Source organism: Gadus chalcogrammus, chromosome 12 (genome assembly GCF_026213295.1).
Source record: "Gadus chalcogrammus isolate NIFS_2021 chromosome 12, NIFS_Gcha_1.0, whole genome shotgun sequence".
NCBI lineage: Eukaryota > Metazoa > Chordata > Actinopteri > Gadiformes > Gadidae > Gadus > Gadus chalcogrammus.
The window spans coordinates 29169014-29182418 of NC_079423.1; the positions used below are offsets into that span (position 1 = coordinate 29169014).

A 13405-nucleotide genomic window follows, 5' to 3' on the forward strand; every position below is an offset into this window, starting at 1 on the left:
CCGCATAAAGTCACCACTAAGTGGCGCCATTGAGCAACGGAAAGAACATAGAATGGAAGCTCTGCAGCTTTTCAAGTGTCTGACGGTGAGTGTGTGTGTGTGTTTGCCCGGGCGTAGAGCTACCAGAGAAACAGGAACAGCTTCATGCCATCTACAAAGTGCTGGAGGAGCTCCCGACGGCCAACTTCAGCACCTTGGAGAGACTCATCTTCCACCTTGTCAGGTAAACGTTTGACTAGACGGCCTCTGGGAAGGCGGCAATAATTATCCATCCGACGTCAAGATAGTGACGCGTGAGAATGTCGGAGCAATCTTTTTTAATTGTGTCACTAACTCATAGAAAAATCGAAGTCAATAGAAAAATCTGTAAAAAATGTAATTTAACACTTAATGTACACACTTTTTTGTATGTTGTTCATCCTTGCACTTAATTATAGTACTTGGCATTGTGTAGCATCTAATCCTAGCTATCGTTGTTGTAAACAGTGAATGGGTTAACCTAGTGATTGTTAGTGCTTTGCACTTGGTTGTTGAACATCCTTACGTTACCGAGCGCGATGTATTGTTTCTCTGCTTGTGAAAAAAGTACTTATTGTAGGTCGCTTTGGATAAAACTTCTGCTGAATGCCCTAAATGTAAATTAACCAAGTGAATAAACATTCTACCACTGAAATGTGAACAACAAACTCCTCGCTCACGAGAGTGTTATTTTTTAACGCCATGTTTTGTCCCCGCTCCGCAGGGTGTCCAAGGAGGAACCTCACAACCGCATGTCCCCCAACTCCCTGGCCATCGTGTTCGCCCCCTGCATCCTGCGCTGCCCCGACAGCGCAGACCCCCTGATGAGCATGAGAGACGTGGCCAAGACCACCACGTAAGCCCCCCTCGACCTTGGCCCACTGCAGCCCCTCACCGGAGAAGAGCCAGAACCACACGAATCACGGGCCGACCGTTCATCTGATCCTCGATTAGATTGATCCCTGAGATTCGTCCGTTGATTCACGAATATTCTGATACATCGTCGGTCCATTATAGTCGCCGGGCGGCGTGTGGCTCGGGAGGTGCAGCAGAGCGGGTTGGCTGGTAACCGCAAGGTTGCTAGTTCAATCCCCGGCTCCTCCTAGCTGAGTGTCGAGGTGTCCCTGAGCAAGACACCTCACCCTAACCGCTCCCAACCAGCTGGCTGTCTCCTTGCATTGTGGACACCACCGTCTGTGTGTGTATGTGTGCATGAATGGGTGCATTTTTTTTTTATAAATGGGTGAATGTACGGCAATATTGTAAATCGCTTTGAGTGGCCTCTGGTTAGAAAAGCTTTATATAAATGCAGTTATAAGTCCATTTACCATTTACCGTCGATTACTCATCAGTTCTCTGAAAACTCCTGAACTTTGACTCATTCAATTAACTCTTGATTATCTTATCCATTTGGTCAAATCCTCGATTAATTGGCTGATTGGTTCAACTTCCTGTGTTCCGTCGTCCCTCTCTCCTCGCGTGCGTCCCGGTTTAAACTCCGTCCTGCGCCTCAGGTGCGTGGAGCTGGTGATCAACGAGCAGATCAGACGCTACAACGAGAAGATGGAGGAGATCGAGCAGCTGGAATACGCCGAGACTCTGGCCGTCAACCAGCTGAAGCTCAAGAGGCAGAACACGGTGAGACCCGGCCCCCACGCTCCAGAGACCGAGCCCGCCAACCTGGTACGGTCTGAGCTCACACCCCTCACACCGTTGAGGTCCCATCACAGCCTGTTTTGTCCTGATCCTCTGATAGACAGTGTCAGCAATTCTTATCAAGTGTATCAAGAGTAGACATGTTCTGATGCCTTTTTCCCCGATACCGATTCCTGAACTTGAGCATCGGCCGATACCGAGCACATACCGATACAGAATCTAGCATTGTCACTAGTAATAGCACTTGTCATTATTGTAAGGTTCTCTTACGATGACAGCAATGTATAGTAGGTTCACTTACTGACAACAATAAAAAAAAATCAGAACTAGATCACTTACATTTATAATCTATAATTAGAGTAATGCATTGATATTCTTGTAGTTAAGCGTGAGCCTCCATGTTTTTTTCGACTTGGTAGCTTGAACGTACGTGGGTCGGAGATGAAAGGTTTCCTGTTTCGACTATCCACTTCCAACCGTTAATCAACGCAGCATAACATCGCACGTGTTTGTGATGTTCTTTGCCTGCTTGTAAATAAGCTAGTAATGTTACGGTGTCGGATTGGTGCATAGACTTGCGTACTCGCCGATAATTTATACTGCATTTTAGGCAGGATCGGAGGAATTTCCGATACTGTTATCTGTATCGGAACAAGTCTTATCAAGAGTTCTACGATCGGAGTTCTACCATGTTTGTTGTGCTTTACCATGTCAGTTCTAGTGCGAGGTTCCGTGTGTTCTGTGGGTAACGTTCAGCAATGTTCCTTGTCTCCCCTTAGCACTACTGGCATTTCCCTCTCAGGTTCTCAGCTCCTTACAAAGGAGTGGTGGTATGTATCATGAAGCACTAGTCTCGAGTAGTCCTGGTAGTAGTGGTAGACGTAGTGAGTGTGTCATGTGCACAACGCTGATGCGGCTCTGCATGGCATGTTGACCTACGGTGATCTGTGACCTCCTCTCCCCCTCTCTCCTTCCCTCTCTCCCTCTCCTCATTCCGTCCTTTCGACTGACGTTGTTCCTCTCTTACTAACCGGTCGTTCGCTGCATGTTGCTAGTGGAGTGTGGTGGTTGTTCTGTTTGTGATGAATCCCTGTTCTCATGTGTGGTTGTTCATTTGGTTGGTTGGTTTGTGTGTGCCGTGTTCTTCAGTAGTTGGTTATGGGTTCTAGAGGTTCTGGTACGTTCTGAATGGTTTGTCTTTTGTGAGCCAAACCATTTCTGAGAATACAGTGGCTTCCGAAGCATCCCAGTAAAGGACACTTAAATCAATTGAGGCCATTTGTTTTTGCTGTAAATAATATATTTGAGGAGATATTTTTTATTTTTGTAAGGCTAAAAGAAGGTGTTCCTTCCTCCTGAAGGGACTTAAAAAAAAAACACACAGAGCCCTCAGTTGGTGCCTATAAATCCCGAAACTAAAACAGTCGGTCACCCATTCAAGTGGTTTCTATTGAGCCGATTCCATCGTGCCCCTGTATCTCTCAGCCTCCTTCCCGGCCTCCTCTCTCTCTCTCTCTCCACCTCATCCACCTGCTATGTTCTACAGAGCGGCTGCCAGTACGGCATGTTGCAGATGCATGAGTCTATACGGTCGCCATTCTCGCAGTCCTCCCTTTAGATCACTCACTAAAGTGGTATCGATCGAAGTCTTGGGTCCCAACACAACCAACCTAACACCATGTCCACCCGGCTCTGACACTGTGATCCGAGTGGAGTCCCGGTGTGATGTAGAACATTCTTCTCCTCCAGCTCAACGAGAAGCCCGGCTGTGACCTGACGGCCGTGCCTGAGGACGAACCCCTGGACTCGGACGCCGAGGCAGAGCAGAACCTCATGGAGCGCATCAAGTCCATCAAGCAAGAGAAGTACGATATCTTAGTTTAACAAAAAAAAATTCCTTGCCTGTATATTTGCTTTGTTAAACACACACGCACGCACCGTTACACATCACAAATATGCATTTATATACACACCCGCCCCATCACACATCAACTCACAAATATGCATTTATAAACACATACACACACAATTACACATCATCTCATAAATATGCATTTATAAACACACTCAAGCATGCATACACAACTATACAATCACATATACACACTCACAAGAAGAGGACTATGAACCCCATTGAAATGCAGAACCATCACACTATTAAAGAGCCCCTATTGTCCCACCAGGAACATGGGGGATGAGCTGTCAGAGGTTCACCACTTAAAATAATCCAGCCACCTGTGACATCACATGTGTCCACCTAGATCACCCTAGATAAAACACGGGCTCTGGTCTGTGGAATGTCACCCTTTGCCTCCTTTCTCCTCTCGTTAACGTCCCCCTTCTCGGCCCCGCTCAGGGACGACCTGGCGTGCCGCCTCCCGGAGCTGGAGCAGCCGGGCTCGGACCAGGAAAACCTGGACTCTGAGGCCTCGCTGAGCTCCGAGAGCCTCCTGGACGACCAGCGACGCTCCGAGGCAGAAGGTTAGTACTGAGGGGCGCTCTCTCTCTCTCTCTCTCTCTCTCTCTCTGTCTCTGTCTCTGTCTCTGTCTCTCCCTCGCCCTCTCCCTCTCTCTCTCTGCCCTTGGGCCGCTGCCTCCACTCGGTGGGTTTCTGACCTTCCACACGCCTGGGTCTTCTGTTGCGGTGCAGGTCTGGACCAGTGATGGTGAGGTGGTGGCGGTGGCGTCTGCGCTATAGCCAAGAAGGTTGGAGAAACTGCAACCACCGTGTGTGTGTGTGTGTGTGATCTCTTGCATGGATTGCTTGCTGGGTGTCAATCTTCATAGTTCATCAGTTGTGGGAGTTCCCATCTCAAGATCCCATCGAATAGTTGGTGCAGGCCCTGTATAACGCGCATGCAAGGTGCATGTTATCACCTTCTCTCACCGTCATCTTCATCTTTTATAAACATTTAAATCTACACCGCAAACAAAAGTTCTTTAACATTGCATTCACCTTATACTTAACCATGTTTTCCCATCATCCGAAAACATGATGAGTTCCACCATTCTCCTCTTGGTGGTTCAGAGCTGCGTGAACATCCTTGCACACTAACCCTTTCAGACCGGCTGCTCCGAGAGACGACCAGACGCTGTCGCCCCCCCCGTCCACTGACTCCCCCCCTCCCGTCTCCTCCCCTTCCCCTCCAGGACCCAGCTGGGCCCTGCAGAGGAGCTCCAAGCAGGTCTCCCGACCCCGACCTCTCCTCTCTGACCTCTCCCCGCAACCCAAGGCCCCCGGTGGACCGCGTCTCTCCCCGCAGAGCCTCAGCCCTGGCAGCTCCTCTTCCTCCTCCCCCACCTCCTCCTCCTCCTCCTCCTCCTCCTCCTCCTCCTCCTCCACCCCCACCACTCCAAACGTCAGACTCCAGCTCATGCGGAATCCGGTCATCCCCGGCACGGTGAAGCTCCCCCACGGCCTGCTGGCTCAGTCCCGGTCCCTGGACCCGGGCCCCTCCCCCCAGGCCGCCTGCGGCTCCAGACCGCCGCGGAGGGCGAGGGACCCGCCCGGCCGGCGCAAGGACATCACCCAGTCCATGTACCTGGACGACGGCGCCGCCGCCTCCTCCTCCGTCTCCATGACGACGCTCACCCCGCCGTGCCAGCAGACTCACGGCTCCGCCCACCAGGGCCGAAGACGCTTCTCCGACCCGGACCCCTCTCGCACGGAGAGCAGCGACGCTTGACGGGGCTGGCGGTCACTGAGGGGGGCGGCCCTGGGACAGGAGAGGGAGCCGGCCCCCCCGGTGGAGAGACGTCCGTCCCCCCAGTGGAGGGACGTCCGTCCACAGGAAGGGCCGCCCCGGAGAGGTTAAGACGCTAGGGGAACTACAATAGAGAAACACACAATAGGACGCGGCCACGGAGAGGAGACGACAGGAGGGCTTTATGGGTTATGTGGATGACCGCCATGTGACGGGAAGGAGAGTGGAAGGCAAAAACTGACTTGTTAAGTAGAGGTTTCCATGGTAACCAGTTTAAGAGTTACCCTTTTAGAATCTTGTCGTCCTGAGACTTTGACACAACAGGTCATGATGTTGCCAAGCACTTTTTCTATCATTATTAATATATTGTGGTCATGGACGTTGATCGGAAGGGGCTGGAGTTATAACGGCCTCACGATGGACCTTTTGGACACAAAACCTTTTTTTCTTTTTTTTTTTTCTTGCGATTTTTACCCACATTACCCACCATCATTTGTGCTATTTCAAGGACATCCTACAGGCTATAACTGCACCTTTTACATGTATTTCGTAGTATTCGCAATAAGCACATTAAGCCAGTGTGCTTGTTTAGAAGTTGACTAGTGCCTTGATTTTGTATTGTTACTGAACGGCATACAAGCAAAACAGTTTGTCCACGTTAACTATACGGCATGGATCGAGGGGAGAGAGGGATGGGCTGTTACCCTTTGTCTTACGGTAGAGGGGTCTTTTGTGTAAATACTTCTGAGCAGATTGTACGTCAAACCAACTCAAGAGGTGTTACAAACGTGAAAAGACACACACACGCGCACACACACACACACACACACACACACACACACACACACACACACACACACACACACACACACACACACACACACACACACACACACACACACACACACACACACACACACACACACACACACTATGAATGTCCTGGCGCCTTACGAGTCTCCGAGGAGTTTCACTCCTCACCCTCTTTAAGCCACCGTCACGGCAATAGGGAAACGCTCACAAGCAACACTCACCACTTTTCCTCGGGCTCAAAGCAGACACCCAGTAACAATGTTAGCCCCCATGGCACGATGTCGACCACCCTCAAGTCCTCACATAAAGATATGGCTGAACCCACACATGTGTGTATGTTACCCGGCTTCCAAGGTGGAAGCAAGGTGGCACAATAAAAGCGTACCTCGTTGAAGTATGGTATTTTTGCCGACTTTGTATTTGTAAAACTAATGTTTCTCTTTGCTGTTGAATGCCGTCTCGTCCGTGTGTCATGTTTTGAGTGGGATAAGAAGACGATGTGTTTTGGTGTGTGATTGGATCTGTATGATGTTGTGTTACCATTGACGGGACAAGATAGTAAATGATGCTTGTAATAACCTCTGTGTGTTATTTTTTTTATATAAATAAGTTCTGAGAGCCCATGTCAATATAATTTATTATGAAGTACAGATAGAAAATATTAGACAAATATTCTGTTGATAAAGGATAAATTCTTTGTTGATTAAACTAAGTTAATTGTAGATATTTAAATAATAATTGTATATATTAAAATACAGCTAGCATACAGGGTTATTCTGCATGCATAAATAATGGATATTTCTACCAATATCTGTTTTAAGCCAATATGCTCACCTAAGGAAAATGTGATGCAATAATGTACCTGATGATTCAACCGTGATATTATTTCAGTGCACTGCATATTGGGTAAAAAAATAATCGTTTATAAGGTGTAATGTTATTCTGCTAGTATTCTTCTCTACTACACAGTAATATACAACTACAACAGGACGACTGTAAACTTAAACAAAAAATATATATATATATCTTGCACGATACTAGTAATCCTAAATACATCAAGCTGGCGTGACGACATCATTGCCCGCCCCTCTCTAAAGTCTAGTTACGTCAAAATTCCGCGACGGCCTGTCAGATCCAAACATGGCTTCGTCTAGGCTAGAAATCAATTTTATCAGGTTATTGTCTCGCTGCGAATCTATAGCTGCCGAAAAACGAGGTGAGACAGAATGGCGATTAGAAAAGGTAAGCATTGCATCCGTTTGTCACTGTCTTTCGATTTTTATTTCATTCTCCTGTTGCACAGTCCCTCGGAGAGCCACGTCGTCAATGACCAATCGTAAATACCTATTATATTCGCCCTCCACACGAACACTTGCTTTCATTTCATTGTAAAAAATACACCCGTATTATAATACTAACTTATTCCCAAAATCAGAGATCTTCGTTATTAATGTTCATTTGGAGCCAAGTTGCATCTGTAGCTCGTCATGTAAAAATATGACAAGTCATAGGACGGTGTTACACATCGCACTGGCTCAGAATCAGGCCAGGGAACCTGATGCTGTTGCAGCATAGACCTGTCAGTCATTAGGGACACTAACACAACAATGTTCGATGGCTGTGGAGTTTCATGCACTAGCATGGCATATTGCATATCATGTAAACAAACCTTAAACCGGCTCTATTTGCCGTAATAGTAATACGCGGACAGGATTTCAAATACGTGGTTCTTTCCTTCTGAGCTCTGGTCTTTCTGATTTAAGGTTGACGAAAATAATTGTCTGTTATGTCCTTTTTTCTTTAGTTTACATCCAGAGCTACATCTTGGGCTGTATTGTCATATATCGGTTTAAGACGATATCTTGCCAGATACCATAACGTTAGACCGACCACAAAACACGGACGTGACGGTTTTCTTTGTTTCTTTTTCAGTATGTTGGTGCCCTCGAGGATATGTTGGTGGCTTTGAGGAAAACCCCAAGGTAAAGTTAGTTGTATATTTTATCATGGATGATAGTCCAAAACGGTTGAATTAATCATGTACAATCTTTTACAATGTATGTGATTACAGACTGTATCTATTTTTTTCCCCCCAAGCAAACCTACACCAGAAGTGTTGACAGATTACACAAGGAAGGTAGACTTCCTAAAGGGAATCCTGGATGCTGAGAAATTGGTCAGTATAGATGAATCATGCGCTGTCACGAACACTGTTCAAATTGTATTGATAGTAATTTTCCCAACGGGTGAAATGCTGTATGTAATCACAGTAAAGAGAAAAAAATTCAGAGTCCCATTTTTTTCTTCAGTCTTCAACAACAGAGAAAGCATTAGCCAATCAACTTCTTGCTCCGGGACGAACTCCCACGATAGCCAATGAGAGAACGCCTGCATCAAAGACGGTTCACATGCAGACGAAGGCCCGGTGTACAGAAGAGATGAGGAATGAGCTGTTGGGCACGGTAAGGGGGTTGGCTTACTTTAAGTCCACGCTGACCTTCAAATCTACTTAGTGTAACATTCTGAAAGTAAGACATTTTCCTCTTTTCCAATCCCCTCTCACAGGACGCGTCGGGGACGGGTGAGGACCTTGTAAAAAAAAAGAAAGAAAACAAAACGTATTCAAAAAGGACAACTTAAAAGTACCTTCTTGAAATATTATAACCCTTTTAATCTTTTCTCCTTAGGTAACGCGAATCAGGATTTGCGAAACAGAAGGTAAACAGAAGTCTATCAAATACAGTTAAAGTTTAAGAATGTGTCAAAGGCTGTTCAAAGATAAGGTCAATTTAGCTGACACTTTTATCCAAAACGACTTACTACAAGTGCATTGGTCAGAAGATAGATAAAGAATATATTGCTGTGTCGTTACAGTAAGGATGTTCATAGAACCAAGTGCCAAGCACTAACAATCGTTAGGTTAACCCATTCCCCGTGTGCAACAAAGATAGCTAGGATAAGAAGCTACACAATGCTAAGTAAAAACGTTTCAAGTACATGGATTTACAACACACAATAAGTGTGTACATAAAGTGTCAGGACGCACAAACACAAAATAACTGCATAAGGGAGGAGGCTATGCAGAGTCAAGGTGAACTCTGAACAAGTGAGTCTTGAGTCTTTTGCTGAAGCTAGTGAGCGACTCTTGGGGTCCTGACCCGTGGAGTGGCGGCGGCGGCGGCGGCGGCGTCAGCGGGCGGCTAACGGGGCGGGGTCCTGTGTCTCTTTCGGGGTCCCCAGGGGCGTGCCTCTGGACGAGCGGCAGACGGCGACGGAGCTGGACGCGGTGCTGCAGCACCACCACCTGCTGCAGGAGAAGCTGGCCGAAGACATGCTGCACCTGGCCCGGAACCTGAAGAACAACACCATGGCCGCCCAGAACATCATCAAGCAGGACAACCAGGTGGGCCGCCGGCGGGCTTTCGTCCGTCGGACGAACCGGAACCCGGAGGGTGGTTGTGTGCTGATGCGTGGTACTCTCTTACTGTGCGGTTAATGTGAGACGAAATCTAGTTTGAGACATTTTGATCTTCTTAACCCTAACCCTATCCCATTGTTAGATGTGTTCACGTTATAGTGAAACTCTGATTCCCTTCTGGCTGCAGATATGATAATAATACATTATATATTCGGCGCATTTCAGTCACTTAAGGTCACCTTGCATAGGGTAAAAAGCATACAGCAATAAAAGCATAAAATAACAGCATCAAACATTATATATATGATATGATATCGCAGTATGGAGGTGAAAATCACGAACTAGGCAGTTTCGGCTCCAACAATTTCTTTCAGGTGTTCAGATGCGAGCCTGTAAGATCTCAGGGTACCATCGGCCCTTCAAGGTGCAGCGCTGGTCGTCCACGGTAGTAACTGGCCTGTGTTCCCCCTCTCCCTCCGGCTCCCGCAGACGCTCAGCCACTCGATGCGGCAGGCCGACGTCAACTTTGACAAGCTGAAGACGGAGTCGGAGCGGCTGGAGCAGCACACCAAGAAGGCCGTCAACTGGTTCCTGTGGATCATGCTCTTCCTCGTCTCCTTCACCTTCATCAGCATGATCCTCTTCATCCGAATCTTCCCCCGGCTGAGATGAGGGGTAGCGAGGTCGACGTGGCGGATGGCCGGTTTACCATCGTAACTCCTCAGGGGGATGGGGGCTGCTTGTTTTTGAGCAGGACAATGACGCAGAACGAACGGCACGTTGCTGAGGGGCGGGGCTACGTCTCCATAGGTTGCGTTCCGAACATTTGTACATTCAAAATCGTTGGTCAGCAATTTGGTACTTCCAAACCTCTGTATAACTTGTGACAAAACAGTACCTATATACACACATGCAGTCTTATCAGCCTGGCCTGCTCTAGATTATGTTTTTCAGCAGCAGCACCGATGCTTCGGAAGGCATTTGAGTGCTCTGGAATTGTGTTGAATCACAGCACACTATGCCATAATTGCCTTAGTTGTTAATTAAGAGAATATATCCAGGTCATTCAGTCAGCACAGGCAAGCTCCTTCACACAGCGACCACTGTTGGGCTGAAGAAGAACGCTGTGCCGACACATTGGCTGACCGCTTGATGTTATGAATACATGCCCCATTAGGAGTCTTACCTCGGAAGTGCAGCGTCTCAGTCGGTACTGCAGTCCGGACATAAGAGGTTCAACCTTCAACCAATGGTCACATCGTCTTCTGAGACTGTTGAAGGTCTATAGTGTGAGTAGTAAGGCAGAGATATTGATGTCTTTGGGTCAGATTTATGACCGTAAGAGGACTCGGGTCTTAAATATTATGGAGCTCTACATGAATTAGCTAATGATAGAGTCTTTGTTTTGCTAAAAGCTGTATTGGTGATGTTTTTAGTCTTAGTAATGAAAGTAACCGATTGTGATGCTTATCATAGATTATTGGCTTATCCTGGGGGTTACACCCTGCCAATCTGATGAAGTATATTATATTTTTATCACTCTACACAAATTAGGAGTTTCCTGTAAATGAAAAGGCTTCTAGCGCCCTCTGTCGTTCAACTATCGGTCGCTGCAATATCTATGTGTCGCCACAGGGTGTCAGGCAAGACTTTTGAAAAGCAACACATAACCCCAACGAACCCTTCCACCTATTTAAAAACGATTCGAGGGAAGACGTTTGACTAAATAAAGGCTGAGAGCTGTTGAACCTCGTTAAGCATTTGGCGTGACCATTATTTATCAGTTTGATGAAAAACATATACTTCTGTTTATGCTTTGACAAGGCTGAACTTTTAGCGTTCACCTCGGAAGCCAGTAAAGCAAAACATACAAGTTATGCTTGGCCTTTCGGATGGGGGTGTAATGCGCTCAACTCCAGCCCTTCGGTATGTTCCGCCCGTGTTGTGAGTTTGAATCCGAGGCCATTCCGAGGTGTTGGTTGCCGAGCGGCCTGCCCGGGCTTGCCGCTCCGCGGTGCTGGCCCTTCCCTTCTCCCCTCCTCCTGCAAGCGCCCTACCTCACGACTCTATATATGAGGCCCAGCTCGCCTGCTGTGTATTTCGGGATCCATGGGGGGTATTTCTATCTGGCGGAAGCCAAGGTATGTAGGCCTCCAGGAGACCAAATCAGGTTGTGTGACAGAGGTGGAGGCATCGAATATTGTCACAGCTGCTTTAGGCACGCCACGCCACTAAAGCAGACTCAAGTCGGTTGGGCTTTTGTTTTAAATTTCCCTAAAAACATTCGTTTCAAAATAGTCATTTCGTTTTTGGTGTTGAAGTTCCTACGAAAACTGAAATATTTTCGATGTTTTTGGTGCTAACAATTTGTGGATGCTTGCTGTTCTGTGTCAGCCCAGGGACATTGCCTAAGTGTAGTCCAGGTGGGTTTCTTATGAATGGGGAGTGCAAGGCTAATTTATGGTGTTTCTCCCTGACCTTTGACCTGATCAACTTGAATGAGCCCCTGAGGTCAGTTCTCTATTCCTATGGAAGCTGGCTCCAAACACAGTCGTTCATTATTCACAAAAGCAATGTGGAGGAGCATATCTTATTTTAATAAACAACTAAGATAATCATACATCCAGTTCACCACTCGCTTGTGTCTTTCTTGTCCCATTATACATCAACCTTGGTGTGTGTGTGTGTGTGTGTTTGATTTACCTAATCCTTCAAACAGCAAGGTGCATACAAGTTCTAAGACATACAAGTACTTCCATTTAGCTCTTTTTAATTTAATTTTTGGCTGTGTCAAAAACTCGAGGATTTAGGTTGCCGACAGAGATGAAGGTAGAGGTTATTTTTTTATTTTTTTTAATTTTCCGTTTGCTTCTTTGCCTCGGGGTAACACCAGGGTAAAGAAATTGTACCCAAGTCGTAAAGGTTCTCCCATATTAATAATTGGAGGGCAAATGCCGCCGTAATTCGCCTTGCAGGTGAGTCATGTCGTGCACACAAGTCGCGTCACATTTGGAACGCATGAGAAACCCAACCGCTTTATTGTAATCCGTGTTTTGATTACACAATATACGGTACAGTTTAGTTTATTTATAGCACCCTTCAAACACAAAGGACCTGAATTCTGCGTAGGCAGGAATCACAGTTTAAAAGCGTTTAAAGGACGGCCATTAAAATAATGAATGTGTGATGAGTGTGTGGCCTTTTCCCGCGGCAGATGAACCAGTGAACTTAATCGTCTAATCTCTCCTGTCTGCACAGGTGTTCTGCTCCATGTCTCTGTTATGTTTCCTACCGTTACACAGTCGCTTCTGAACCCACCCACGTGTGTGTGTGTGTGTGTGTGTGTGTGTGTGTGTGTGTGTGGAGTGAGGTTTACGTTTGAGAGTGAGAGTCTCTGCCTGTATCTGTCTGTGGTTATGTTGTGTCTGTGTCTCTTCCTCTGTCCACAAAACAAACTCACACTCACACACACACACACAGCTGTGGGACAGAAAAAAAGGTGTATAGATAAATCCGGATGCAACATCGAGAGAAAAAACATACAGAGTTGGGGGGGAGGGGGGGGATACTATAAGTGTCATGTAATAAAGAAAAAGGATAATTAAAAAAACGGGAAATGTCTACGTACGGCAGCATGTCCTAAAGTGTACATGCGTGTGCGCATGTGGGTGCGTTTGCATCCGTGCGTGTGCACGTGTGCGTGCCTATAGCACCTCATGGACCCCAGCTACGTGTCTTTCAGAGCAGCCTGCCCTTGCCTCTCTGTTCTGACCGACCAGGTGTCAACATGTGGGTT

General features: G+C 46.9%; 2 protein-coding genes across 10 annotated transcripts in view; both read left to right on the forward strand.

The window, feature by feature from the left end:
- LOC130393762 (unconventional myosin-IXb) overlaps positions 1–6791 on the forward strand; it is a 57551-nt gene extending 50760 nt beyond the window's left edge. For 3 of the 9 annotated variants that reach the window (XM_056604482.1, XM_056604485.1, XM_056604483.1), the window contains 7 exons: positions 118–223; positions 743–874; positions 1533–1701; positions 2454–2504; positions 3424–3539; positions 4031–4155; positions 4825–6791. In XM_056604482.1, the coding sequence (XP_056460457.1) occupies positions 118–223; positions 743–874; positions 1533–1701; positions 2454–2504; positions 3424–3539; positions 4031–4155; positions 4825–5360 (1235 nt within the window). In that variant the 3' untranslated portion in view covers positions 5361–6791. Of the gene's footprint in view, positions 1–117; positions 224–742; positions 875–1532; positions 1702–2453; positions 2505–3423; positions 3540–4030; positions 4156–4324; positions 4381–4824 lie in introns of all 9 variants that reach the window. The other 6 variants (XM_056604487.1, XM_056604488.1, XM_056604486.1 and 3 more) reach the window with 4 other exon arrangements.
- A 459-nt stretch (positions 6792–7250) lies between these two features.
- use1 (unconventional SNARE in the ER 1 homolog (S. cerevisiae)) lies at positions 7251–12252 on the forward strand. The gene is made up of 8 exons (XM_056604491.1): positions 7251–7433; positions 8124–8173; positions 8289–8367; positions 8501–8653; positions 8757–8772; positions 8879–8909; positions 9432–9594; positions 10099–12252. Exons 1-8 carry the CDS (start codon positions 7332–7334, stop codon positions 10279–10281), a joined length of 777 nt encoding a protein of 258 aa, XP_056460466.1. The 5' UTR covers positions 7251–7331; the 3' UTR covers positions 10282–12252.
- Positions 12253–13405: the final 1153 nt, after the last annotated feature.

What these genes read in the sequence shown, in the direction of transcription:
- use1 (XM_056604491.1), top strand. Translation starts at nt 7,332, where the DNA reads ATGGCTTCGTCTAGGCTAGAAATCAATTTTATCAGGTTATTGTCTCGC. An exon ending in CAGAATGGCGATTAGAAAAG is followed by an intron (nt 7,434 to 8,123) that starts GTAAGCATTGCA and finishes TTTCTTTTTCAG; the next exon opens with TATGTTGGTGCCCTCGAGGA. An exon ending in TCCTGGATGCTGAGAAATTG is followed by an intron (nt 8,368 to 8,500) that starts GTCAGTATAGAT and finishes TTTTTTCTTCAG; the next exon opens with TCTTCAACAACAGAGAAAGC.